At 43.5% G+C, this 27965-nt stretch overlaps 2 protein-coding genes across 5 annotated transcripts in view; one reads left to right on the forward strand and one right to left on the reverse strand.

The window, feature by feature from the left end:
* The window catches only part of TIAM2 (TIAM Rac1 associated GEF 2), a 183198-nt gene extending 157714 nt beyond the window's left edge, over positions 1-25484 (forward strand). For all 4 annotated transcript variants that reach the window (XM_070733750.1, XM_070733752.1, XM_070733751.1 and 1 more), the window contains 9 exons: positions 5428-5536; positions 12632-12811; positions 15100-15218; positions 17848-17956; positions 19069-19127; positions 20358-20457; positions 22287-22374; positions 22871-23025; positions 24368-25484. In XM_070733750.1, the coding sequence (XP_070589851.1) occupies positions 5428-5536; positions 12632-12811; positions 15100-15218; positions 17848-17956; positions 19069-19127; positions 20358-20457; positions 22287-22374; positions 22871-23025; positions 24368-25008 (1560 nt within the window). In that variant the 3' untranslated portion in view covers positions 25009-25484. The remainder of the gene's footprint in view (positions 1-5427; positions 5537-12631; positions 12812-15099; positions 15219-17847; positions 17957-19068; positions 19128-20357; positions 20458-22286; positions 22375-22870; positions 23026-24367) is intronic.
* A 144-nt stretch (positions 25485-25628) lies between these two features.
* Positions 25629-27965, reverse strand: part of TFB1M (transcription factor B1, mitochondrial) — a 32327-nt gene continuing 29990 nt past the window's right edge. The window contains exons 6-7 of the mRNA XM_070733754.1: positions 27666-27793; positions 25629-25981 (exon numbers count right to left, since the gene is read on the reverse strand). Of these exons, the coding sequence (XP_070589855.1) occupies positions 25741-25981; positions 27666-27793 (369 nt within the window). The 3' untranslated portion in view covers positions 25629-25740. The remainder of the gene's footprint in view (positions 25982-27665; positions 27794-27965) is intronic.

The following is a 27965-nucleotide window of genomic DNA, read 5'->3' on the forward strand; positions in this document are numbered from 1 at the left end:
GCCCTCGGCGATGCCTCCGCGGATCTGCAAGCCCAGCCGAGCGACGCCTCTGGTCTGGGCGAAGGCAGTGGGCAGGCCCCGCCGCAGCAGTCCCCGCGGGCACCGCGCGCCAAGGGCCGGCCAGGCCGCCGGCCAACAAAGGGGCTCCCTCGCCTCCCTCGGGCAGGTTTACAAAGGCAGCGCGGCAACTTGGAGCCCAGCACGCCCCGCAGCCCTCGCCTCGCCCGCCCCCGCCTGGCCGGCGCTCCGGCTACCCCCGGCTGAGGAAGAACCGAGTAGCCCCCGCCCTCCCCCGCCCGGCTCCCTTCAGCCCCCCGGGGCCAAGCGGGCGGGGGGCGGGCGGGACTTCGCCTGTCTCCGCCGCCCGCATCGCCCCTCCGGCGGGCCGGCCTCCCCCGCCCGCCTCTGCTGCAGCCGCCGCCGCCTCCCCGACTGGCACAAAAGGGCCCCGCCCGCCCCGCCCCGAAGCTTACCTTGCGAGTTTTTGGCTGCGGGGGGAGAAGTAGGACTTTCCTAACTCCCTCCCCCCGGTCGCCGTTTGCTGCTCGCCCGTTCACCTGCCCGCCATCAGGACCGCCGCGCACTAACTTGATGACGGCCAAGCCGTCCCAGATCGTGGGGAGGGGAGCTCTTCTCCAGCCAGGGGACGGCGAGGCCCTCCCAATGCCCCACGCTTGGAGCCGGAGTGAGGCCACTTCCGCCTCCGGATGAAGGAATCTCCTCAAACTCAAAGCCTGTATCCTGCCGCCCGGTTTACCCAGGACACGAGCGGCGAAGTGAGCCACAGCCACCTCCGTTCGGGCGAAGGAATCCCTGGGCAACGGGGAAACCCCACTGAAACCGGGCGGTTTGGACTTTCCATTCCTCCAAGTCACTTCGCCGCTCGTGTCCTGGGTAAACCGGGCGGCAGGATACAGGCTTTGAGTTTGAGGAGATTCCTTCATCCGGAGGCGGAAGTGGCCTCACTCCGGCTCCAAGCGTGGGGCATTGGGAGGGCCTCGCCGTCCCCTGGCTGGAGAAGAGCTCCCCTCCCCACGATCTGGGACGGCTTGGCCGTCATCAAGTTAGTGCGCGGCGGTCCTGATGGCGGGCAGGTGAACGGGCGAGCAGCAAACGGCGACCGGGGGGAGGGTAGCCGGAGCGCCGGCCAGGCGGGGGCGGGCGAGGCGAGGGCTGCGGGGCGTGCCGTGCTCCAAGTTGCCGCGCTGCCTTTGTAAACCTGCCCGAGGGAGGCGAGGGAGCCCCTTTGTTGGCCGGCGGCCTGGCCGGCCCTTGGCGCGCAGTGCCCGCGGGGCCTGCTGCGGCGGGGCCTGCCCACTGCCTTCGCCCAGACCAGAGGCGTCGCTTGGCTGGGCTTGCAGATCCGCGGAGGCATTGCCGAGGGCGGGCTGTGCGGCGCTGTGTTGGGAGCCCGTGCCGTGGGAGCGGGCGGCTTGGCCTCGCTGCGGCGGCGGCGGCTTTGCGGGTCCTCGCTGGCGGCCTCGCCGGTCGGAGGAGGCTGCGGGGCTTTCTAAAGGGAGGAAGAACTTGCTATCGAGCCTGCTAATGAAATCCAACCGGCGGAGGGTCTGAAATTCCACCCGAGGGGAAATGGGGGAAAAAAGCCCAGCCGGGAGCGCGGCGCCAGGCATTGTTCTCCGGACCCCTCCCGCAGCCTGGAGAGGGAAAGGGCTGCTGCGGGTTGGATTTCATTAGCAGGCTCGATAGCAAGTTCGATAGCGGCGGGCGAACGAGGCGAGCGGCGGGCGAACGAGGGGAGTGGGGGGCGAACGAGGGGAGCGGCGGGCGAACGAGGGGAGTGGGGGGCGAACGAGGGGAGCGGCGGGCGAATGAGGGGAGTGGGGGGCGAACGAGGGGAGCGGCGGGCGAACGAGGGGAGTGGGGGGCGAACGAGGGGAGCGGCGGGCGAACGAGGGGAGTGGGGGGCGAACGAGGCGAGCGGCGGGCGAACGAGGGGAGTGGGGGGCGAACGAGGGGAGCGGCGGGTGAACGAGGGGAGTGGGGGGGCGAACGAGGGGAGCGGCGGGCGAACGAGGGGAGTGGGGGGCGAACGAGGGGAGCGGCGGGCGAACGAGGGGAGTGGGGGGCGAACGAGGGGAGCGGCGGGCGAACGAGGGGAGTGGGGGGCGAACGAGGCGAGCGGCGGGCGAACGAGGGGAGTGGGGGGCGAACGAGGGGAGCGGCGGGCAAACGAGGGGAGTGGGGGGCGAACGAGGGGAACGGCGGGCGAACGAGGGGAGTGGGGGGCGAACGAGGGGAGCGGCGGGCGAACGAGGGGAGTGGGGGGCGAACGAGGGGAGCGGCGGGCGAACGAGGGGAGTGGGGGGCGAACGAGGGGAGCGGCGGGCGAATGAGGCGAGCGGCGGGCGAACGGGACGTGCGGCCGCCGAACGGGGCGAGCGGCAAACGGCGGGCGGGCATCAGCGAGGATCCGAGGCGGCGGGGAAGACCCAGGGAAGGTTCCTTCATCCGCCTAGCAGCTGATCTGCTCGGCAGCGCAGCACCAGCGAGGAGCCGAAGATCTTCGGCTCCTCGCTGCTGCTGCGCTGCCGAGCAGATCAGCTGCTAGGCGCCCGCTCGAGAGCAAGAGGGGGAGAGATAGAGAAAGAGAGAGAAGGAAAGAAAGATGAGAGAGGGAGGAAGAGAGTGTGAGAGAGGAAGAAGCAACATAGAGAAAGAGGGGGAAGACCCAGGGAAGCCTCTGCCCGGCGGGGAAACTCCACCATCTACGCATAGGGCACGCATGCGCAGATGGTGGAGTTTACTTCCGGGTTGAAAACTCGCGATATAGCGTTTAGCGAACATCGAGATCGCGAAACTCGAGGGTTCACTGTAGTAAGATAACAGGAAAACAACAATAACAACTTTAGGACAAATCAGCAGGTTCTGGAGAACCGGTAGTGGAAATTTTCAGTAGTTCGGAGAACCAACAAATACGACTTCTGGCTGGTCCCAGAGTTGGGTGGGAATGGAGATTTTGCAATATCCTTCCCCTGTCACGCCTACCAAACCACACCCACAGAACCGGTAGGGAAATTTTTTGAAATTCACCCCTGGAAAAATCCTTGCATATACAACCTGTGCAGGTCTGTTAAGCAAAGTAAAATCATAAGAATACTTAACTTACTTACTGAATTGTTGGCCTCAGTTGTGGTTACTAAACAAGGTCTCCTTGAATGTATTATGTAAGTTCCTAAATTACTTTGTGGTATTCTGGATGAATCCTAATAATATATTGGGACATTTTACTTTGCTCTGTAAACCACTGTCATGTCTACTATTTATATCTGAACCTCAATTAATACCCTATTTTAAATTTGTGATCTTTTACTAAATTTTCCTCCTGGATAGGATTCATTTCTGTCATTCCTATTCATCTCTCTTGCATTTATCACAAGAGTTTTGTGTAAATTGTTAAAAGCGTGAGCAGTACGATAATACAATTTAAAACAATTGTATATGATTTCTAGAATAATAAAATAACTTCATTCAGAATATTCTCTCTCACTTTTTAAAAATGCATTTAACTTCACATCAGTTCTTTTTTCCAGTCTATGACAAGCTTTGCCATCTGTTTTCATAGCTCATTTCTTAATCCAATTCTAGCAATGAATTAAGCACCTGTGGTAAACAAGCATTGCATTCAAGAGAAGAAATTTCTCATCATAGAGGGGCATAATTGAAATGATTCATGTTTTCAGTGAATCACTTTCCAACATATTTGTTGGCTTTAGTTCATGCAAATCTTCTATTCATTATCCAATTTGTTCTGTTGATTTGTGTTTGTTACATATCATTGACTTGAAATCACTAGAAAGACAAGATATATTCATGCTCATAAATGGCAAAGGCAATTATATAATAGCATAAGTTACAATCAATCAGGATTACAAAAGTTTTTTTATGAAAAACTTCAGGAATGCAAAACAGGGCAAAGGCAGAATTAAAGTATGAAATAGAGGAAAACTAGGTATAATCATAATGTCCTTTATTTCAATGGCTTTCATATAATTTTCTATTTACTGTTAATTGGCTGTCAGGGTCCAAAAATCAAGAAAGAAACATTGGAACTCTTTTAAGCAGTTTTCTTTATTATTTTCCCCCATCATATGTAGACAGAACTCTTTCCAAACAAAAGCAGACTATTGTAGTATAGTATAGGACTGTGATGGTGAACCTATGGTGGCACACAGAGCCATATGTGACAGCAAGGGAGCCATTGCTATAGATCAGCTCCAGCATACATGTGCACGCTGGTCAGCTGATTTTCACCCTGACCCCACCCTCTCCCAGAAATCACCAGTGGTCTGTTTTGTGGTAAATAAAGGGCTTGTGCGGAGGCTCTGGGAAGGTATTTCTGGCCTGCGGAGGGCATCTGGGTGTGTGTGTGTGTGAGGGAGCTGTTTTTGCCTTTCCCAGCCTCCAGGAAAGCCTTTGGAGGCTGGGGTAGGTGAAACCAGGCCTTCTGGGTCCACCAGAAGTTCAGAAATGGACTGTTTCTGGCTTCCAGAGGGGTGGGGAAGGCCGTTTTCACCCTCTTCAGGCTCCTAGAAAGTCTTTAGAGCCTGGGGAGAGCCAAAAACGGGTGCGCTGTGCCATCACACGCCAAAAGTGTGGGGTGCACAGGAGGGCGTGCATACATGCGCGGGGCAGGCGCATTGAATTATGAGTGCGGGCATGCGTGTGAGCAACACCCCCTCCCACATACATCCCCCATGCTTTTGGCACGCGATGGCAAAAAGGCTAGCCATCACCAATATAGGTAATCCTTTAACTTAACTACAGTTCGTTTGATGATTGTTCAAAGTTACAAAGGCAATGAAAAAAGTGACTTATGACCATTTTTCACACTAATGACCATTGCAACATCCCCACGGCCACATGATCAAAATTCAGGGCCATGGCAACTGACTCATATTTATGACGGTTGCAGTGTCCCAAGGTCATGTGGTCATCTTTTGCAACCTTCTGAAAAGCAAAGTCAATGGGAAAGTCACTCACTTAACAACCGTGTTACAAACTTTTAACACCTGGAGTGACTCTCTTAATAACTGTCAAGAAAAGTCATAAAATGGACCAAAATTGTCTTGCTTAGCAACAGAAATTTTAGGCTCACTTGTGGTTATAAATTGAGGACTTCCTTTATCAAACATACACTCTGGGAATTACTGGGGAGGTGCTGTTTTAACTTTCTCCTACACAAGCGTACTGAAACTGCTCCATGTTTTGCTCCTCTGGAAATGACTCCTTCCCTCCTGAAGATCTGGGCAAATTCCATCACATCTGTTTTGGTTTTGAATGGCTTCTTGCATTGTTTGTCAATTTAATGAACGACTCCTTTGAAGAGCATTATTAGACTTTGCTTAATCACATGATTAAGGTAATGGGGAATCTCTAAAATTAAATTTCTCACCTTCTTTGTTTCAGAAACTGCTCTTCTCTTTGGGAGGCTCTTTCCTCTATTATGCTGATCACTTCAAATTATACAGTGGATTCTGTGCAAACCACATCAAAGTCCAGAAAGTTCTGGAAAGAGGTAATTCTCTTCTTGAGGTAAACTAAGCATATGATAGAAACTAGGTAAAATAATGTCATTGTTTTTTAAAATGTGGGTCTTAAAAGCATTTTTTTAATTTTTGAAGTTGGTCTTCTGGTAACACAAAAGGTTTTGAAAACTGCATCCGTTTTTGAAACTTCTAAGCACAACACTTAGGACTGTTGTACATACTCCTGGTCAGTTGGAGGATGATGAAGATATTGAGGACTCGGATTCAGATAGTGTTTATGAATTAGTGGGAGGCCCGGGGTTACAGGTAGTAGAACAGGTGGGAGGCCAGCCACAGGATGGGGCTATGAGTTCAGGATCTAGCGAGGGAGAATCAGACGCTCGCTGGGTTAACCCTAAATTCAGAAGGGCCCCAAAACGTAGAGAACAGGTGTCTCGATGAAGATATTAAGGAGAAGAATGGGTTAAATACTGTAGTGATGTATTTGGCACATTGGGTCAGTGGGGAAGAATGGTGGAGTTTCAACGTTGCTGAAGTGAAAAATTGAGGTTTTTCTTGCCGCTCCCAAGTAAGCAAAAGTATTCTGTGTTGATTAACAGTCAGGGCTGCTGTTTTAGAAATCATGCTGTTAGGAAAATAAATCTTGTTAAGTGGAGAAGGAATGTGAGAAATGCAGTTAAGGGAGATAATGGACCAACAGATAAGTGCCTGTATGAAATGTGTTTGAATTCCAGAAGAGCAGAGAAATAAATGGAGTTTATTCATGAAATAATGCATTTAATAAGAGTTATTTGTAATGGCTAAATTTCTACCAGAAACCAGAACAAGGACTACCTTTTTTCTTATGGAATTGCTGGTGTGTGTGTATATATATGTGTGTGTTGCGGTATGCTTATTTATTTTATTGAAAATAGGGTAGATCCAATGCTAATTATTAAACAGGCTTTTTTTAAAAGAAGGGGGGATCTTATGAGCTTAGGCTTAGAATAGCTGTGTTGCCACTCTCAATGTACAGTAATTGGCATACATTAAAATGAAATTTTGTTGAATACAGTTTTCCAGTTTTCCAATATATACTATATAAATATGACTACATAAATAAATGCAAAATTATGCATATAGCCACATATATTATATGACACCGAGAAACAACACAATATAGTAACTATAAATATAACAGCATGTGAAACCTGGAACCCTGAAGGAAAAAATTGCTTTGCCAAACCCATTGTGAATGAATTTGAATTTCCGTAATATGTTCCCCCTGCATGAATTGAACAGAATATTTTGTGTGGTTAAATGAGTTTTTCATTGATGAGTTATATGTTCTGGAACTAATTGCTGACATTTTGGTATTTTAATTAATGATGATAATTATAGCTTTTATATATGACTAATCATTATGTTTTTAATTAATATAACTGGCCTTGTGTAATGTATTTTTATTTGAAAGGTAAGCATATATACGCATGTGTGAAGTGAAGGTGCATCGTATCTTTCTCTCTCTCTCTCTTTCTCTCTCTGTATATAATAACAACATGCTTAAACACCTAATAGAGCCACAGCAACCTCAGCTTTTTATTTAAAGCAATATTTCTTTTGGAGAAAAGTTTGTGGTGCAATATAGTAGTCTCTTCTACAGGGGCATAATTTATAGATTGAAATGGGAAATTACTAATTTTTTTGGGTCTGCTCCTGTTTATTTATTGAAATAAGTAATTTTAACACTTTAAATTACTTCTTAGCATCTGATATGTCTTATAAAAAGGCATCATGGCCAAACAGTGCTGTAAATGTAGAGCATCTTTGTCAAAACTAAGCAGATCTGGTCAGTGATTAGAGGAGGATCATGCAGAGACTGTTATGAATTTTGGAATGGAAAGATAGTAATAATAGCCTTCAACTTAACAACTGCAATTTGGGTCAGCACATTGCTATGCAAAGTGATTGTTAAATGAGCTGTGCTCAATTTTATGGACATTTTTTGCCATGGTTATTAAGTGAATCACTGCAATCGAGTTAATCTCATATAAAGTCGTAAATCGAGCGTGGGAATGCTGCTATGATTCTAAGTGTGAGAACTTGTCATAATTCACTTTTCTCAGTACCATTGTGATTTTGAACAGTCGCTGAAAGAATAGCTGTAAGTTGAGGACTATAGAATAGAATAGAATAGAATTGGCCAACTGTGATTGGACACCCAAGGAATTTGTCTTGGTGCATATGCTCTCAGTGTACATAAAAGAAAAAAATACATTTGTCAAAAATCATGTGGTACAACACTTAATGATTGTCATAGGGGTCAAATAAGCAATGAAGAAACAATCAATAGTAATAAAAATCTTAGGATACAAGCAACAAGTTACAGTCATACAGTCCTAAGTGGGATGAAAAGGATGATAGGAATGATGTAGAAGTAGAAATGCAGATTTAGTAAAAAGTCTGACAGTGTTGAGGGAATTATTTGTTTAGTAGAGTGATGGCGTGCAGGAAAAAACTGTTCTTGTGTCTAGTTGTCTTGGTGTGCAGATAGATAATATTAAAGTAATAATTAGAATAGTTCCCAGTGATTATAGGCTAAAGGTATGGGCATATTTTTATGTTTGTGTATTTTCTACTACCTAATCCAAACACCAACACAGAAATACACAATGCTTAAATATTGACTCGTTTACTTCTGGATTGATAGACGTGTTTGGAGTTGTGAGAGAGTGCAATTTCACAAAATAATGGCTATAGGGGGACTTTTTATTCAAGATACCTCCTTTTCCTGAAGACAAAATGTGGAAAATGCATTCAAATATGAGTTATTATTATTCAGCTTTTCTTCATCAAATCAAATCAAATCAAATCAACATATTAGGTTGCAGACACCTATTAATAGTAATTACGGCAAGCAATTAATAGAAATTAAGTCACTAAGGCAATGGTCTCAAATTCATGTCATTGTGGCAACGCCATGTGACATATTCAGACTTTCCCTCTCTTTGCTAAACTGGGCATTGGTGTGGCCAGTAAATGATGCATCCTGCCTTAGGGCCGGGAGTTTGAAGCCCTGCTCTAAGGTCTTTGGAAAAATCGATATTGTTGGACCAACAACCTCCCAGCATGCCAGTTCTCCTTTAATTCAGGAACTTAAATTATATTTTGAAAATGTTGTGCGAAACAACCTGGTAAACGTTATTCGAGGTCTATGGGGATAGGGCTTTGCTCAGGTAATACAACTTCATTGGTTTCCACTAGTATGTAATCAATTCTATGTGACTAGTTAATTAATACAGCTATTTGCATATTATTATTATTATTATTATTATTATTGTTGTTGTTGTTGTTGTTGTTGTTGTTATTGTTATTATTATTATTAATAATAATTTATTGGATTTGTATGCCGCCCCTCTCGGCAGACTCGGGGCGGCTAACAACAATAATAAACACAACATGTACAATCCAATAATAAAAACAACTAAAAACCCCTATTATAAAACCAAACATACACATAAACATACCATGCATAACTTGTAATGGCCTAGGGGGAAGAGTTATCTCAACTCCCCCATGCCTGGCGGTATAAATGAGTCTTGAGTAGTTTATGAAAGACAGGGAGGGTGGGGGCAGATCTAATCTCCGGGGGGAGTTGGTTCCAGAGGGCCGGGGCCGCCACAGAGAAGGCTATTCCCCTGGGGCCCGCCAAACGACATTGTTTAGTCGACGGGACCCGGAGAAGGCCAACTCTGTGGGACCTTATCGGTCGCTGGGATTCATGCGGTAGCAGGCAGTTCCGGAGGTAATCTGGTACAGATTAATATTCTTTTGGAGTTGAAATTCCACTGTATTCACCTTGAGCAACATGCACCAACTAACAAGAATACGTTCCTACCAGGGGTGCTTATTCACTTACCTTCCCTACCAGTTCACAAATGTGAGTGTGTGCATGCTTTCCACAGATGAACACAGCATCGAAAATGTGGATAAATGGGGTGAGATTACGTCTGGGTGGGTGGGTGGAGCCTCCCACAGACAGCGCTACTGGTTCACCTGAATCGGATAGAACCAGCTGAATACCATCATTGTTTTCTACCACTTCCCGCCCCAGTTCAGCAACATACAGTCTATTGTCCTTACTCATATTCTTCCTGTTTCTGTTTCTGGGTAATAAGAGAACATCCAAATTTCCAGGGATGGAGCCAGCTATGGGTTTTAATTTCTTGGCATTCGTTGGGGAACTCAGGAACATTCCTGGACATGATATTGGAATCTGGCATTGTGTTTTGATGTTTCTCCCTTGTTTATTAAAGTTTCTCTTTTTTAATATAAAAAGTCACAGGAAGAGCTTGGAGAATATAACAAAAATGTCAGTTGGCATAGTGGTATCTTCAAATATTACGTATATTGGATACTTCAGAAATGAATGTTCTTTAATCTGCCAGAAATGAGATTTTGGCAATACAGTGGTACCTCAAGATACGAACCCCTCGTCTTACGAACAACCCGAGATACGAACCCGGGGTTCAGAAAATTTTTGCCTCTTCTTACGAACTTTTTTTGTCTTACGAATGCCAAACCCGAACTTCCGTGTTCGGCGTTCGGGAGGCTGCTGGGAAGCCCCGCAGCCCGGCTGTCACCTTTTAAAACAGCCGGGGGGCTTCCCAGCAGCCTCCCGAAGCCAAAGCCGGAAGTTCGGGTTTGGCGTTCGGCTTCGGGAGGCTGCTGGGAAGCCCCCCGGCTGTTTTAAAGGTGACAGCCGGGCGGCGGGGCTTCTCGGCGGCGGCAGGTTCGTAAGATGGAAAACGTTCGGGAGGCCGCTTTGGGTTTTTGGCTGGGAGGGAGGGCAGGAGGTCCTGCGCTCGGGGAGGGAGTCAGGAAGGTCCTCCTGCTCCCCCCTCCCAGCGAAAAACACAAAGACAGTCTGCTGCCGCAGACCCCTTTGTATTTTTGGCTGGGGGGGGAAGCAGGAGGCGCAGGATCAAAAGTGCTGGGGTGGGGGGGGCTGTCGGGACACCCCCACCCCATCACTTTGAATCCTGCCGCTTCTGCTGGATATGGGCGATGGGTGGGACGAGTTGCCACAGCCACCGGCTTCCGTGCCGCTCCTCCCACCCATCGCCCGTATCCAGCAGAAGCTGCTGGATTCAAAGTGCTTGGGTGTGGGGGGGTGTGTCCCGACAGCCCCCCCACCCCAGCACTTTTGAATCCCGCCGGCGAAGAGCACTCGGGCAGCAGCTTCTGCTGGATACGTGCGATGGGTGGGACGAGCGGCGCGGAAGCCGGTGGCTGTGGCAGCTCGTCCCACCCATCGCCCGTATCCAGAAGAAGCTGCTGGATTCAAAGTGCTGGGGTGGGTGTCCCGACAGCCCCCCCACCCCAGCACTTTTGAATCCCGCCGCTTCTGCTGGAGACGGGCGATGGGTGGGACGAGCTGCCACAGCCACCGGCTTCCGCGGCGCTCCTCCCATCCATCGCCCGTATCCAGCAGAAGCTGCTGGATTCAAAGTGCTGGGGTGGGGGGGTGTCCCGACAGCCCCCCCACCCCAGCACTTTTGAATCCCGCCGTCCAAGAGCACTCGGGCAGCAGCTTCTGCTGGATACGGGTGATGGGTGGGACGAGCGGCGCGGAAGCCGGAGCCCGGCCCCGTGGGCTCGGTTACATCTTCCACTGCCAGCCAGGCAGCGCAACGAAGAGAGGCATTCGCTTTCCTCCCGCCGGCCCCTCAATCAGGCCGGCAGGGAACAGAATGGAGCCTTCCACGGCGGCTGCCTGCTGGGCTGGTAAGGGGGGGAGCCGAGCCCAGCCCCGTGGCATTCGCTTTCCTCCCGCCCGCAGCCGACTGATCGTGGGCGGCTTCCCGATCTCGGAGAGCTTCCTGGGCATGAAAGCTCACGAATGCAACAAGGACGAAAGCCAGGAAGCTCTCCGAGATCAGGAAGGAGCCCACGGCCAGACGGCTGCGTGCGGGAGGAAAGCGAATGCCTCTCTTTGTTGCGCTTCTGCCAGCATGGCCTGGCTGGCAGCGGAAGATGTAACCAAGTCCACGGGGCTGGGCTGGGCTCCCCCTCTTACCAGCCCAGCAGGCAGCTGCCGTGGAAGGCTCCGTTCTGTTCCCTGCCGGCCACGGAACACGGCCCCGTGGGCTCGGTTACATCTTCCACTGCCAGCCAGGCAGCGCAACGAAGAGAGGCATTCGCTTTCCTCCCGCCGGCCCCTCAATCGGGCCGGCAGGGAACAGAATGGAGCCAGCCCAGAAGCAAGAGACGCAGGATCAGGCCGGCGGCAGGCGAGGCAGCAGGTCTGCATCCTGGGCGGGCGGCGGGCGAGGAGGCGCGGCCGAGCGGCGACAGCGGCGGTTCTCCTCACTTCGGACAGCTTCCTGGGCATGAAAGCTCACGAATCGAACAAGAACGAAAGCCAGGAAGCTCTCCCTGGCGGAGACCGCCGGCCCCTCAATCAGGCCGGCAGGGAACAGAGCAGAGCCCACATGGCTGTGCTCCCTGACGGGGACCACTGGCTTGCCTAGCGGGCTGGGAGGGAGGAGGAATACGGGAGGAGGAGGAATAGGAGGAGGAGGGAGGAAGGAGAGAGAGAGAGAGGGAAGCCGCCCGGCTGTTTTAAAAGGTGACAGCCGGGCGGCAGCGTTTTTTTGCGGGGGTTTTTTGTTGTTGCACGGATTAATTGACTTTACATTGTTTCCTATGGGAAACAATGTTTCGTCTTACGAACCTTTCATCTTACGAACCTCCCCCTGGAACCAATTAAGTTTGTATCTTGAGGTTCCACTGTATATCAAAAATATTATAGTGATAATTAAATCATCAGACCCAAGGGAGTTTTTTTAAATTAATCCTGTTCATTTGGGGAAGCTATTATGATCAATGACAACTTTAATATTTTTCAGTGCCAGATTAACATTATTTGTCTTGTTACTTTGGTTGGATAGTTTGTCTTAATTTAAATTGTTTTGTTTTGTTTTGTTGGATTTTAGGATTATATTAACATCCTTGATTTTGTTTTGTTAATTGCCCTAATATTTTTGAATAAAGAGCAGTTAGGCTCCAACTATTGCAACATAGTTGTATATTATTAATAATATCAGCTATAACTGTTTTGTTCCATTTCCCCCCCACTTTAGCCAAAACTGATAACACTTTCAAGGCTTTTCTGGATGCACGCAATCCTACGAAACAGCATTCTTCCACCTTGGAGTCTTTTCTTATCAAACCTGTCCAGAGAGTGCTGAAATACCCTTTGCTTTTGAAAGAACTGGTGTCTCTGACTGATGTAGAAAGCGAGGAGCATTACCATCTCACAGGTATTCCCAGAAACTTAAAAGAATTTTAGTTTATACAGTGATCCCTCGATTTTCGCGGTCTCGATTTTCGCGAAACGCTATACCAGGGTTTTTCAAAAAATAATAATTAAAAAATACTCCACGGTTTTTTTTCTATACCACGGTTTTTCCCACCCGATGACGTCATACGTCATCACCAAGAATCACTTCTCTGTCTCTTTCTCTTTCTTTCCTGTCATTCTCTCTCTTTCTCTATCTCTCCCCCTCTTGCTCTCTCTCTTTTTCTCTCTTTCCCTCTCTTGTTTTCTTTCTCTTCACCTGCGGGCGGGCGGGCGAGCGGGCGGGCGGGCGAGCGGGCGGGCGGGCGAACGGGCGAGTGGCAAGCGAGCGGCAAGCGGGCGGGCGAGCGGCAAGCAAGTGGCAAGCGAGCGGGCGGGCGAACGGTGGGCGGGCGGGCGAACGGTGGGCGGGCGGGTGCCTACGGGTGGCCGACATTAAATACAACCTCTGCACTTTCGTCGCTCCCCGGCTCCACCATCTGCGCATGCGCAGCCATGGAAAAAGGGCGCGCATGCGCAGATGGTATTTTTACTTCCGCACCACTATACCGCGGAAAATCGATTATCGCGGGAGGTCTTGGAACGTAACCCCCGCGATAATCGAGGGATCACTGTATTTAAATTAGTATTTGAAAATTGGCACATGGATCTAGCACTGGGCTGCCCCAAAGAATTTATTGTACAATTTTCTCAGTTTCTGTATCACACTCATTAAGAGCCTTGGGTTGCTTTAGACCAGTGATGGCGAACCTATGGCATATGGAGCCATATCTATCGGCACGCGAGCCGTTGCCCTAGCTCAGTTCCAGCACGCATGTGTGCCCTTGGCCAGCTGATTTTTGGCTCATACAGAGGCTCTGGGAGGGCATTTTCGGTTTCCAGAGGGCCTCTGGGGAGATGGGGGAAGGCGTTTTTGCCCTCCCAAGGCTCCAGGGAAGCCTCTGGAGCCTGAGGAGGATGAAAAGTGGGCCTACTGGGTCTACCAGAAGTTGGGAAACAGGCTGTTTTTGGCCTCCAGAGGGTCTCTGGGGGGGCAGGGGAGGTAATTTTTGCCCTCCCCAGGCTTGAATTATGGGTGTGGGTACTCACACAGGCACGATAGTATGTGCGCACACACTTTCGGCACCCGAGGGAAAAATGGTTCACCATCACTGCTTTAGACTAACAGCGGCTTGCTGCATTATCCAAGTTCTTAATTAAGATTTGAGCCAGATTCAGACATGGCTTATCAATAGAATTATTTGACCAAAGAGTGCATAAGAATAGTCACTGTTAAGAAAAAAAAAGCTAATGTCAAATCTCTTTACGGCCATTCTAGAGAGGGCCAGGCTGTAGGTCAAATAGGAGGCTAGATATTTCCCAGTCAGCAAAATTTAACAATGACTTATTGTGACACCATATTGTAGGTCACACAGCACAATAAGTAGTGATCTGGAGATCCTTTTTGGTTTTGCTTAATGCAATAAATAAGATCATTAATTATGGTTGTGAATCTGGTTTCTACCTGTTATTATAGTGAAACTAGTCATTAAAACATAGATGGGTTTGGTTAGGGAAAGGATATGTGTAGATAGATAGGTAGTTCTGAGAAATTCTTGGGTAGGTTTGCTCAGAGAAATCAGAGGAAAATGAGTTAAAGGTTTCACGAACTTTATATAACAGTGATTGACATAATTTGCCATTGATCTGGAGATACTCTGACAGCTCAGATTGTAGTCTGGTGAATTACAACTTTTTGGTGAATGCTGTTTCTTCTGATGATTTATGATTATGACTTATGATGGATTTTTGAACCCAGTGAGAATGAATGAACTTCCCCATGACTTGTGAAGTACGTGGGTAGGTTTACGTATATCCCTTCCCGCAGACTATTAGCTCTGCAAGGGCCTGGGTTTCCTAATGCTAATGCTCTTTATATAATCATCCAAGTGTGAGGGTGCATGAGTTCAGTTCCTAGTAGATGTTGAGGGGTGTACAAGGAGGTTTGACCTAAATAGAGTAAGGTCTGGCTATTTATGTCTGACAAGTCCCCAAGAAGATAATTTAATAAGGTGGTGCTTCCTGGTAGTCAAAGTAATCAAAAGCACCACACGGGATTTTATGTGAAAATAGAAATTTGCCAAGAAGAAGGGTGAAATCATATAAAACCCCATACATGAGGGCAAGACATAATGTAACATCTGTATCACATTGGTCTCAGACCTTAAGTCAGGTAAGTTAAATGTAACTATCTTATCTTCAAAATTGCAGAAGCGCTAAAGGCAATGGAAAAGGTGGCCAGTCACATCAATGAAATGCAAAAGATTTATGAGGATTATGGTGCAGTGTTTGACCAACTAGTTGCAGACCAGAGTGGAACTGAGAAAGAGGTAAGGAAGCCTGAATTCTATTTTTTATTCACAGATCAGTCAAACATGGGCCTTATTTCTGGCAGAACAATAAAACTAAACATGGATTTAGACAAATGTTAGATAGGCTCAAGATACAGAAGGATCTTGACAGACTTGAACATTGGGTGCTATCTAACAAAATGAAATTCAAGGCTTTAAAAAAAGTAAGGTTCTACATTTAGGCAAGAAAAACAAAATGCACAGGTACAGTATATGTGATACCTTGCTCAACAGTAGTATCTGTGAGAGGGACTTGGAGGTCTAGTGCAGTGGTCCCCAACGTTTTTTCCACCAGGGACCAGTTTCAGCAAGACAATTTTTCTATGGCCCGGTGGGGGCGGAAAGGGGTGTGGTTGGGGGCGGGATTAAGCATGGGGGTGCTGGTCCTCCCTGCCCCTCTTTCCCACCATCGCCCTGTGGCCGGCAGAACCTGCCTCCCAAGCCCTCTTGCCCAGCGGGAGCTAAGCGCTGGAGAGAGGGGGTCAGGCTGGCCCTCCTGCCTCCCCCCAGCCAAAAACGCAAAAGCGCCCCGCGGCAGAAGCCAAAAGAGGCTTGAGCCTCTTGGTCCTTCCCGCCCCTCTGTCCCGTCCATCGTCCTGTGGCCGGCAGAACCTGCCTCCCGAGGCCTCTTGCCCGGCGGGAGGCGAAGCGCTGGAGGGAGGGGGTGGTGGCAGGAGGGCCGGCAGCTGCTGACTCCACGGACCGGTGCAACATGCCCCGCGGCCCGGTACTGGTCCACGGCCCGGTGGTTGGGGACCCCTGGTCTAGTGGACAGCCATTTAAATATGAGCCACCAGTGTGCAGCAGCTGCTAAAAAAGCCAACACAGTTCTAGGCTGCATTAACATAGGTATAGAATCAAGATCACGTGAAGTGTTAATACCACTTTATAATGTCTTGATAAGACCACAGTTGGAATACTGCATTCAGTTTTGGTCACTACGATGCATAAGGATGTTGAGACTCTAGAAAAAGTGCAGAGAAGAACAACAAAGGGGACTGGAGGCTAAAACAAATGAAGAATGGTTGCAGGAACTGGGCATGGCTATTTTAATTGAAAGAAGGACCAGGGGAGACATGATAACAGTGTTCCAATATCTCAGGGGGAGTCAAACTAGTCTCCAAAGCACCTGAGGGTAGAACAAAGACCAATGGGTGGAAACTAATCAAGAACAGGAGCAACTTAGAACTAAGAAAAAATTTCCTGAAAGTTAGAACAATTAATCAGTGGAACAACTTGCCTCCAGAAATTGTGAATGTCCAAGTTTTTAAGAAGATGTTGGATAACCATTTGTCTGAAGTGGTTTAGGGTTTCCTGCCTAAGCAGGGGGTTGGACTAGAAGACCTCCAAGGTCCTTTCCAACTCTATTATTGTTGTTGTTGTTGTTGTTATTGTTTTGTTGTTGTTGTTCTTATCATCATCATCATCATCATCATCATCATCATCATCATCATCATAATTGATTCCCACCCTCCAGTTTAGACTGGGAAGTTCAAAACAATTTCCTGAAAGGAAGGCAATAGCAGACATTTGTTATTCTGTCAAGAAAATTGTCTGGATTGTTATCAGAGCTAGGCTTGACTCGAGAGCAATTTTATCTTTACTTTTAACAAGAAAAAAAGAAGACAGCAACATCTTACATCAGTTGCTGACTAATACCTTGTGTATTAGACCTCACCTACAAAAAGATATTGACAAAATTGAACGGGTCCAAAGACGGGCTACAAGGATGGTGGAAGGTCTTAAGCATAAAACGTATCAGGAAAGACTTAATGAACTCAATCTGTATAGTCTGGAGGACAGAAGGAAAAGGGGGGACATGATCGAAACATTTAAATATATTAAAGGGTTAAATAAGGTCCAGGAGGGAAGTGTTTTTAATAGGAAAGTGAACACAAGAACAAGGGGACACAATCTGAAGTTAGTTGGGGGAAAGATCAAAAGCAACATGAGAAAATATTATTTTACTGAGAGTAGTAGATCCTTGGAACAAACTTCCAGCAGACGTGGTAGATAAATCCACAGTAACTGAATTTAAACATGCCTGGGATAAACATATATCCATCCTAAGATAAAATACAGAAAATAGTATAAGGGCAGACTAGATGGACCAGGAGGTCTTTTTCTGCCGTCAGACTTCTATGTTTCTATTAATGTCTGTTGTTATCTTCTCTATCTTTGCAATCTATTTTACACAGTACTATTAAAAAGGTCATATTATAGTTTTCAATTGGTACTTATGAGGTACAGGTCACCCATCATTTGTTTTGAAGGCAAATTCTTTAAACTACAGTCCTGTCCATGCATATACCCTCCTAGTAGTAGCTCACACTGCACTCAAAGATTTTGGGTTGCTGCAGTTACTGGAGTCCAAGACATTAAAAAGAATGTCTCTTCAAAGTTTAATGCCTTAAAAAGGACGGTTGTATGTATCATGTGATACCTATCACTATCAAATCTTCCACATTAACTGCTTGTATTTTTTGAAATCATTGGAAGGGTGAATTTACCTTTTCCTAAAATCAGTGGCTATTTTGCAGTGAACTTTTGGTATAATGTTGGTTGTCCTCTATTGAGGAAATTCTTTTCAATCTTCCTTCTTTTGTAGGTCACAGAACTCTCCATGGGAGAACTTCTTTTGCACTCTACTCTTTCATGGCTGAACCCATTCACATTGTTGGGCAAAACAAGGAAAGAGTTGGAGCTCACAGTGTTTGGTGAGTGATCAATATCAATTTTATTTTTTAAAAAATCCTCTGCCCCACCCACCCCCCATATTGGAAACTTAAGCTGTTTTAGGAGCAATCCTTATGATAGATTTAACACACCCAGTTACTAATTTGTTCAGATTTGCATTGGTGATTCTGAGAATTCTCACCCACCAGAAATTATAGTATTACTATTCGGGGAACATTAGACCTGGTCCAACACCTGCTGTCTAGTATCCTGCAAAGACCTTGCCTTAGGAAAGAACCATAACGATTCATACCACTAACTTTTTCCCATTGGCTAGAAAGGCAGCAGTAGACATGGTTTAATCACCATGGCAGTCAGGATTTAGAAGCTGGGCTGATTGCCCTTAGACTTTGAAGATTAATTCAGTAACGAAAGGGATTTATTTTCAGCTGCTGCGTACCCAAGATTAGTATGCAAAATAGATTAATTGCTTCATTTAGGTATGCCACCTGTAGGGCTAGTGTGCATGACCCCCCCATGTTCCCCTCTTTTGGGAAGCAAACCAAAAAAAGGTTTGCCATCACTGGATTATAGTATTTGGAAGGTACCAAGATAGATGCTTTTAGCAATTACATGTGGAAAGCAAATTCCAAACATTAGAATGTAGTTTTTCTTAGCAGCTATTAAGCCTCCTGTTGGTCTTATGCAATTGACTAACATGTTACTTACTATGTGCAGTATATATTATAATTGTACATATGACAGAATTATTGTTGTGTACAAACAACGTACATTTGTATGCTATCTCACAGTTTTTAGTATTACAGGATACCCCCAATGTTTTTTACACATACATATTTCTTATTGTTGAACCCGATTTTAATATTTTATTTTAGTCTGTACTGTATTTGCATAATCCTATTCATGGTTTGTATCCTATTTTGACATTTAACTTGAAGTGTATGTGATAATATTCTCAGAAAATTACTGCCGGGTTCAGGAATTTGCCCAAGACCTTGACTAAATAGTGAAGCACTTATCAAAATGACATTTGTGATGCATAGTGTCAGTTCCTGATAAATTTTAAAAAGTAATTTAGCATGTACTGAAAAGTATGGCAGTATACCAATAAAATCTATCTTCTCTTTCTTAGTTTTCAAACGGGCAGTCATCTTAGTGTATAAAGAGAACTGCAAATTGAAAAAGAAATTGGTAAGTATTTAAATTACTAATGAGTGGTATGTAAGTAACCATCTTTCAGCTGTGGCGAGGGGGACGTTTGCCCAGGTTCACCTGGTGCACCAGTTGCGGCCCTATTTGGACCGGGACTCACTGCTCACAGTCACTCATGCCCTCATCACCTCAAGGTTCGACTACTGTAATGCTCTCTACATGGGGCTACCTTTGAAAAGTGTTCGGAAACTTCAGATCGTGCAGAATGCAGCTGCGAGAGCAGCCATGGGCTTCCCCAGGTATGCCTATGTTACACCAACACTCCACAGTCTGCATTGGTTGCCGATCAGTTTCCGGTCACAATTCAAAGTGTTGGTTATGACCTTTAAAGCCCTTCATGGCATCGGACCAGAATATCTCCGAGACCGCCTTCTGCCACACGAATCCCAGCGACCGATTAGGTCCCACAGAGTGGGCCTTCTCTGGGTCCCGTCAACTAAACAATGTCGGTTGGCGGGCCCCAGGGGAAGAGCCTTCTCTGTGGTGGCCCTGACTCTCTGGAACCAGCTCCCCCGAGATTAGAACTGCCCCTACCCTCCTTGCCTTTCGTAAACTCCTTAAAACTCACCTTTGTCGTCAGGCATGGGGGAACTGAGATATCTCCCCCGGGCCTATACAATTTATGTATGGTATGCTTGTATGTATGTCTGTTTAATAATGGGTTTTTAAAAATATTTTAAATTGGTAAATTATTAGATTTGTCATGAACTGTTTTTATTGTGTTGTGAGCCGCCCCGAGTCTACGGAAAGGGCGGCATACAAATCGAATAAATAAATAAATAAATAAATAAATAAATAAATAAATAAAGTAAGTAAGTAAGTAAGTAAGTAAGTAAGTAAGTAAGTAAGTAAGTTGAAATTTAGAATTACAGTATTGAATAAAAAGAGCACATATTTTTGGGATATAAATACTCTAGACATCAATTATCAAAATAAATAATTTGCTAAAAGGAATCATGAATGTATCTTTAAATGCTCTAAATGTTCAGATTTAAAATGATTATCCCAGCTAAATACAAAATAGTTTGCAAAAACACACACAAGCTATGCTCTTAGAATAGCATAAATCGGGCAAGTTCCCTCTCTTATATTATAATCACACTTTTAAAAAAAATTGAAGTAAAAAGCAAAATTCTTAGATTGAACAGCAAACAGTTTTGGATATAATATTTTTAATTGTCCTGTCTTTTTATCTTTCTTTTAAAATAGGCAGGTAATGTCCGTAATAATCAGAATGATCTGGATTTGTTTAAATTTCGTTGGCTGATTCCTTTATCCGCTCTTCAGGTTCGACTGGGCAATACAGCAGGTGACTTGATTTTAAGAAACATAATTTTTAAATAATCTTTACTTTTATCATTTTGAAAGTTTGTCAACCATGAATATATTCTGTTAAAATTTTCATTGGTTCCTTCATAAATAAATACTGCACTGATGAAAAGTTCAATGTATCAAGCAGGCTATTCACCACAACATTGGAATACAGTTTTAAATGCCAAAGAACTTACAGAAAGAATTCACTCTAGTTTAAAGCACTTTTAATACTTTTTTACATTAGGCAGTAAGCCTATTCTTACTTCCCCTGCTTATCTAAAAGCTTTTTCCACTGTAAGGGACTTTTGGTCCGTTATGAAATAGTTCTGACAAATGGAACAGAAAAGGCAATCTTTGCTGATTGCTACTCTTTCCTGCTAATTTCCCATGCTACCTTTTACAGGGTTGGGTGAATCTTGGAAACACCAAGAAAGGCAGCAGTGGGGGAAGGAGGAGGTTGCAGAGGGAAAAAGGAAAGGATTACTGAGAGCCATTACATCCTAATTTTTGTTAACATGAATCCTGTGAGTAGAATTTGACTCAAGAAAGTCTTATCAATTTAAAAAAAAGGAGACAAGGAGAGGAAAAGACAGATTTACTTTACAGGAATGTTTTTCTTTAAACCAAATAATAATCTTTATTTTTTCTGATTACTCACTAAATGTATTTGTGTGAATCACCAATGCAGGTAGACTAGGCACTAGGGGTGTCAAACTCACGGTGCCATGTGACATATAGTGACTTCTTTCTGCTTTGCTAAACAGCATGGGTGTGGCCAGTGCATGATACATCTGACCCGTGGGCTACGGATTTGACAGCCCTGAGATAGACAAACAATGATTGGTGAAAATAACTCCCTAAAACAACAATGCTTTGAAGTATGAATTGTTTTTAGTAACAAATAATATAGCAGTTGAATGCTAAAGCATGTATTTTTCATTCTTTCTTTTGATCAGTTAAAAATTAATCACAGAATAAATTTATTTATTTATTTATTTATTCATTCATTCATTCAATTTTTATGCCACCCTTCTCCTTAGATTCAGGGCGGCTTACAACATGTTAGCAATAGCACTTTTTAAACAGAGCTAGGCTATTGCCCCCACAATCCAGGTCCTCATTTTACCCACCTCGGAAGGATGGAAGGATGAGTCAACCTTGAGCCGGTGATGAGATTTGAACCGCTGACCTTCAGATCTACAAGTCAGTTTCATTGGCCTGCAGTACAACACTCTACCTGCTGCGCCACCCCAGCTCATTAAATTGTAAACAACACAATATACGATGCTTCACTGCATGGACACAAATATTTTATGCTTCTAAATTTAAGAAAAATCAACTAAGTTACTAGAATTTAAAAATGACCTGTGCAGGTAGTTTTCCATTAACAACTGTTCATTCAACATCTGTTTTTAAATTATAATGATGCTGAACAAGTGGTACTTGTTGAACAAATCCTCAACATTTCTGGCTGCCCAGCAGCTCTCTGGTCACATGATCACGACCTGGGTGCTTGGGAATTTTGAGGACTAGTTGCAAACCTCTTCATTCAATGCCCCTTAACTCAGAATGGCTGCTGAACAAATGATTGTAACACAGGACTACTTGTATTTAGCAGAAAAGCCAGACCCCAGTTTCGTTCACTATTTCAATTTTGTAATTCCAATAACTTCAGCGAAATCCTTGTTGCAAGGAAAAAACAAACAAACATTGACACGATCTGCTGGATGAACTTGAAGCCAAATTGCTCATATATGAAATTCTGTGGCTAGAGATTTGTAGGTATCATTAAATGTTTGTAATAAAGTATCTTTCTACCCATAGGAACAGAAAACAGCAGTATTTGGGAACTGATTCATACGAAGTCGGAATTAGAAGGAAGACCTGAAACAACCTTTCAGTTGTGCAGCAGGTGGAACTAAAACTTGATTTCTAATTTCTAAGTGGATTATTTCTACTTTCTTCTCCTTTTTAAACAATATCATAAATTAATAAATTAATGTGTGTAAATACTTATTCTTTTAAAACAATATCATAAATTAATAAATTAATCTGTGTAAATACTATACTATTTATTTATTCACATAAGAGTCCCATATACATCTATCCTGTTTGGTTAAAGTCAAATGAAAGATGATGCTATTCAAAGTGTTCTCAAAAGTGAACTAAAGAGAAGTGCTAATTTGGGGGATATGCAAAAGACTAACATGGACCGGATGCCTAATTTTCTTATCCTGAACAGACATGTTGCTTTGGGCAGCAAAAGAATCAATATATACTAAGAGAACCAGATCTTGATAGCTAATCTTATCATTAACTCAATGTTTTGAATTTGAAAACAACGATTACTTATTTTTGCAATGACTTAATTACGGTACTATTCTTTTCCTTCCCCCCACCAATTACAGTGACTGTGAAAGCAAGACCAACATAGTCAAAGTGATTCGTTCAATCCTAAGAGAAAACTTCAGGCGTCAAATAAATTGTGACTTGCCTTTTGAGAAAGCGTATAAAAATCGCCTCACACTGCATAAGAATCGAATCCCTGTTTCAGCAAAATTAGGTAAGAAAATATTTTCTTAATATGTATGTCAACATTTTTGTGTATTAATCTGTGGCAATAATAATCATGATCAATTCCGCTTCAACACAGATCTTAGTTGTATTCCATTGGAAGTATTGGAGAAGCAAATCAAGATCTATCGATCCCATAGAATGCCTTCCAAAATACTTAGAATTCAATGGGGTGATATTATTTTTCTTGCCATATTTACTATGGTAACTGTTCTGGGAAATTGTCCATGATGTAGATTTAACATTCCAAACGTGCCAATGGGTTCAAATTAATTAACAGGAAACAAATTTTAACCTAGTATAATAAAGAAATATGTGTTTTCCATCTTGAAACAATTTTACAAGCCAGCTGAAATCTTTACATATGTCCCAATAAACCCAATTAATAATAGTTCCTTTTGGTAGGTAAGTTAAAAAAATAAAGTCAGTGGGGAAGTCCTTGGAAGTAGCATGTTAGTCCTGTGATATTGTGCTTAATGATTCGTTTGATGACCACAGACAGAACTTGTACTGTAAGCCTGTGAAGTTATGTAACATTTCGCTTTACTTGCATTGCTTAGCAATGGAATTACCCATCTAGTTGTGTATTCTGTGAGTACTTCCTACAATGGGCCAAATATTGTAGCTGAAAATAGAAAAATTCAAAATAAGGGATGGATTTTGTGGTTTTAAAAATCATTAAAATTATCCCAATACCTGTTTTCTTTGACTATGCATTGCCTGGCTCAAATTTCGGTTTTAGCAACTATACAACAATGACTAGGAAATTTCAGGAGTTCCATTAACCTTCATGCTCTACTTCAAGGATCAGTTATTTTCAGTGTCAGTAGACTCTTTAAATAACAGTGCCCATGTATGCTTTCTAGGCACTTTCCAGGCTATGCCTCTCATCTCACTTGATTTGTTTTACTATCATTTTAATTGAAAAACACTAAATGGAAGTTTTGTATCATGCTACAAAGTAAAGACTTCACTAGGAGCCTTACGATGATGCTAGGAACTTGTAATGTAGGATCTATTCTGCAAAAGAGTTCACCCAACTAGAAGAAGCCAAGACTAAGCTGGTGAAAAGCATCATAGAGGGGAGGGGGGGGGGGGAGAAAGAGCAACCATATTTTTTCTCACAAAATATGCAAATATTAGTAGGCAATTGTTTTCCTTATGCCAAATATGCTAGTCTTGAAAGATTGCCTGCCCTCTGCCGTCCAGTTTCTCAGTGTTTGTTGTCTGAAGTCTCTCTCTCTTTCTAATAGCGCTTAATTGCATCAGTCATGTTTAAATGGTTACACAGTTATTGAGTACAGAAACTTGATGTATTTTTACATTGGCAGCTTCCTCTAGATCACTGAAGTTACTGAAGAATTCTCCCAGTAATGAATGGAACAGCAGTACAAGGAAAGTAAATGAACCGGATTCTGATGAATGCAGTTTGAGCAGCAGTACACCAAGTAGCAGCTGCCAAACTACTGACAGTATCCTGGAATCTAAAAACTCATCTCCCATGAAGAGTTTGCAGAGCTGTGCATCCGATTTTTCAAATAGTCCTGTAAAGGAATCTGATATTCTAAGTGATGAAGAAGATAATTTCCAGCAACTTCTGAAAAAAAGCAATCCCACAAAAGACATAGAAATCCAATTCCAGCGGTTGCAGATTTCTGAGATTCAGAACAGTGATGTGGAGACGGAATATCCTCCTGAGATAGAGAATAGAGGTGGGCAGAGAGCAGAAGAACAGCCTAAACTAGTTCGCGCGCACTTTTGCCCTATTAAACGAAAAGTGAACAGCACAAGACGTGACAAAGGAACATTGAGGGCAATGCAAGAACAGCATCTGTCACTTGACAATCAGCCTGATTCTCCGGGTTTTGACCTGAATTCAATTTTAGAAAGGGAATTTAGTGTGCAGAGTTTGACATCAGTGGTTAATGAGGATTGCTTTTATGAATCAGGAGATAGACATGGAAAGTCCTAGCTATTTTGATTTGCATCTTAATAAAACTACTTTTTAGTTTAATGCACTACTGGGTTTTTCCATAAAAGTAGTTGTAAAGGCTTAAGTTATTTTAATTTATTCCAAAACAAAAAAGTTTACATTGAATTTGCAAATTCTGTGAACTAATCTGTTCCCCCTTCAGTATTGGGTAGCATTTAAACATTTTTTAACAAACATGTGGGGTGGGGATGAGATGTTCATTTTTTGACCTTAGTCCAATTCGTTTTCATTGAGCATTTAACAGCATGTTAGTTTTTGCTTTATTTAAAGTCAAATTAAATTATTTCAACACAGAGTAACTAAGTGCTCTGTACATTGTACTAAAATGTATATGGTTGTTTATATTTGATTTTTATATATGTTTATATATGTTTGTACATATAAAAAGCTTGTACTGTAATCTTATGGTATTTTTATTTTCTCTATAAGCTTGTACAGTAAAATGTTAATTGAAATAGGTAGCTTTGTGGGTGTTTTATTCTTGGGAGGGGGGTTCGTTACTTTTCAGTTATCTTAAATTTTGTCTTGGGAGTTGATTGCACTTAGAAGATAAGCAAAACAGCATTACTTAGTTTTAAGAAAAATGGACCTTATTCTCATTTATGAATTTCACATACAATTTTAATATTGTTAATATTGAAAAAATATATTCAAAGACTAATTTATTTCGGTCCAATCCAAAAATCCATTAGACTTTGTGGTTGCCTAATTCTAAGGGGGGAAAGAGTAATTGTCAATCTGTTTGAAGTTGGGTTCCTTTTTCTTTCTCAGTTCCTCTCTGTAGTTGTATGCAAAAAGATCTGGATCTTCATCACACATTTTCCTGTAGACATTACAAAGGTTTCTAAACTGAAATAGGGACAGTTTAGTTGGATATAGAGTTGGATCAACATCTGCCTCCATGAGCAACCGTTCGGTTTTTTCAAGGCGGTCAGGTTCTGGAAATAAAATCCTGAAAGAAAATAATATTGGTAATCAATAAGGAGCATCCATTGATTTTACTTCAGATTTCTCAATTCAAGTAACATTATCTTCCACAGCCGCATTATAGTTCAGGGGCATCTACAGAAGAAGCGATGTTGGGGGAAATGATAACATGTGCACTGCAACATAAGTTGTGCCCCTTTGTATTGTGATCTCATCTACATAAAGGGTGAAGTTGCATTGCAATGCTTTGTCATTCTGCTAAAACAATTGGATTCTGGGAATGCTTTTGCTATGACTAATAGCAAAAGTAACACTAAAGCAGTGATACTCTGAAGATAGAAGCACACAGCATGTCTTTCACTAGGTTACTGCAAATGGGTGAACAGAACAGGTACCCTCTTGCTCAAACATTCAATAAACTCTTGCACAACTACGAGAAATGAGCGATGTCTTCAGAGGCAATGTTGCTCTGCCCTGGCTTTTATCAAATTTATCATTTTTTAAAATCATCTATGACTTTTCTAATTTTCTGTTAGATCGCCTAGACATTGGAATCTGAATATAGAACTTTTTAATATTCATATTCTAGTGTTTTTCTAAACTAGGAAAAGTATTAATATTATAAATCCATGTATGATATGCCATAGGGAGGGCTAAATATCAAATTTCTGATTTAACAAAACACAGATTCCTCCCTGACTATAAGGAACTAAGAAGCAACTATTTCAGAGAAGGAAATACATAACTGAATGAGGTTTGTGACATAAATATAATAACATTGTTCTCTTGTCTCTAGTAAGGCAGGTTGTTTTTTACTTTGTTTTTACAATGGTTTGCTGAGGATTGTACCTGACTTTTCAATACATATGGAAAAGGCAATTCTTCACATCAGATTTTATGCACCAGTATGTTGCTGAGAAGACCTGTCCCTCATTGAAAAGGAACTAAGGCAATATAAGTAAGGTGTTGATTTTTGGGGGTGGGTGGGTGTAAAATCTTCCATTCTAAGACTGTACTTTGACAGTAACAGATTAATTTAGTCATGTACATTATATTTGCATTGCCTCAATGTTTTTCAGCATCTGCTGTCAAGTGCCAGAATATATCAGGTAATTCCTCACTATCTGCATTCAGTCAATATACAGGCAGTCCTCGACTTACAATCACAATTAAATTCAAAATTGCTATTGCTAAAGTAGATAGGTTTGCTCCTTTTTATTTCCTTACTTGCCACAGTGAATCACTGCAATTGTTAACCTGATAACACAGAGGTTTAAGTGAATTTGGCTTCCCCGCTGACTTTACTTGTCAGAGAGTCTCAAAAAGTGAGCCCAAGACACTTAATCATCATAAACACATACCAGATGCCAAGTGTCTGAATTTTGATCATCTGTCCATGGGGATGCTACAACAGCCAAAAGTATGAAGCACGGTCATAAATCGCTTTTTTCAGTGTCATTGTAACTTTCAATGTTCATCAAACAAACTGTTGTTAATCAAGAGCTACCTGTACTGCAAAAAACTACCTGAGCAGGTAAATACTGTATATTACAATTGTGCTCAACAGCTATGAAGAGAAATAAAACAGTGCAATACAAATTTAAAAATTTGAAAGGAACCACATATACACGTGTAAGGCCCCCCCCCCCCCCCCGGCTACCCCACTGCAGTTCTTGAAAACAAATTTTCATATGTCACTCATTTCTTACCTTGCGCCATGATGACAGAATTTTCTTCTGTACTGGAAAATACTTTGAACAACTTTTTCTACCAGCTTAAATGGCTGTTTTATTTTTGGTTCCACAAGTGGTGTAAAATGGACAAGTGTCACATCTACCTGAGATTAGGGTATATTAATATTATTATTACATTTACAGCAATAAAGAGATATATTTATTATAAACTTATATACATAAATGTCATTTAAAGGAAGAGTTGCAATTCTATTGACCAATAAGCCTGCAGTTTTCAAGTTCACAATACGGGGCTCCTGCTGTTTCATAACATAA

The sequence above is a fragment of the Erythrolamprus reginae genome, chromosome 1, assembly GCF_031021105.1.
Source record: "Erythrolamprus reginae isolate rEryReg1 chromosome 1, rEryReg1.hap1, whole genome shotgun sequence".
NCBI classification, from domain to species: Eukaryota; Metazoa; Chordata; class Lepidosauria; order Squamata; family Dipsadidae; genus Erythrolamprus; species Erythrolamprus reginae.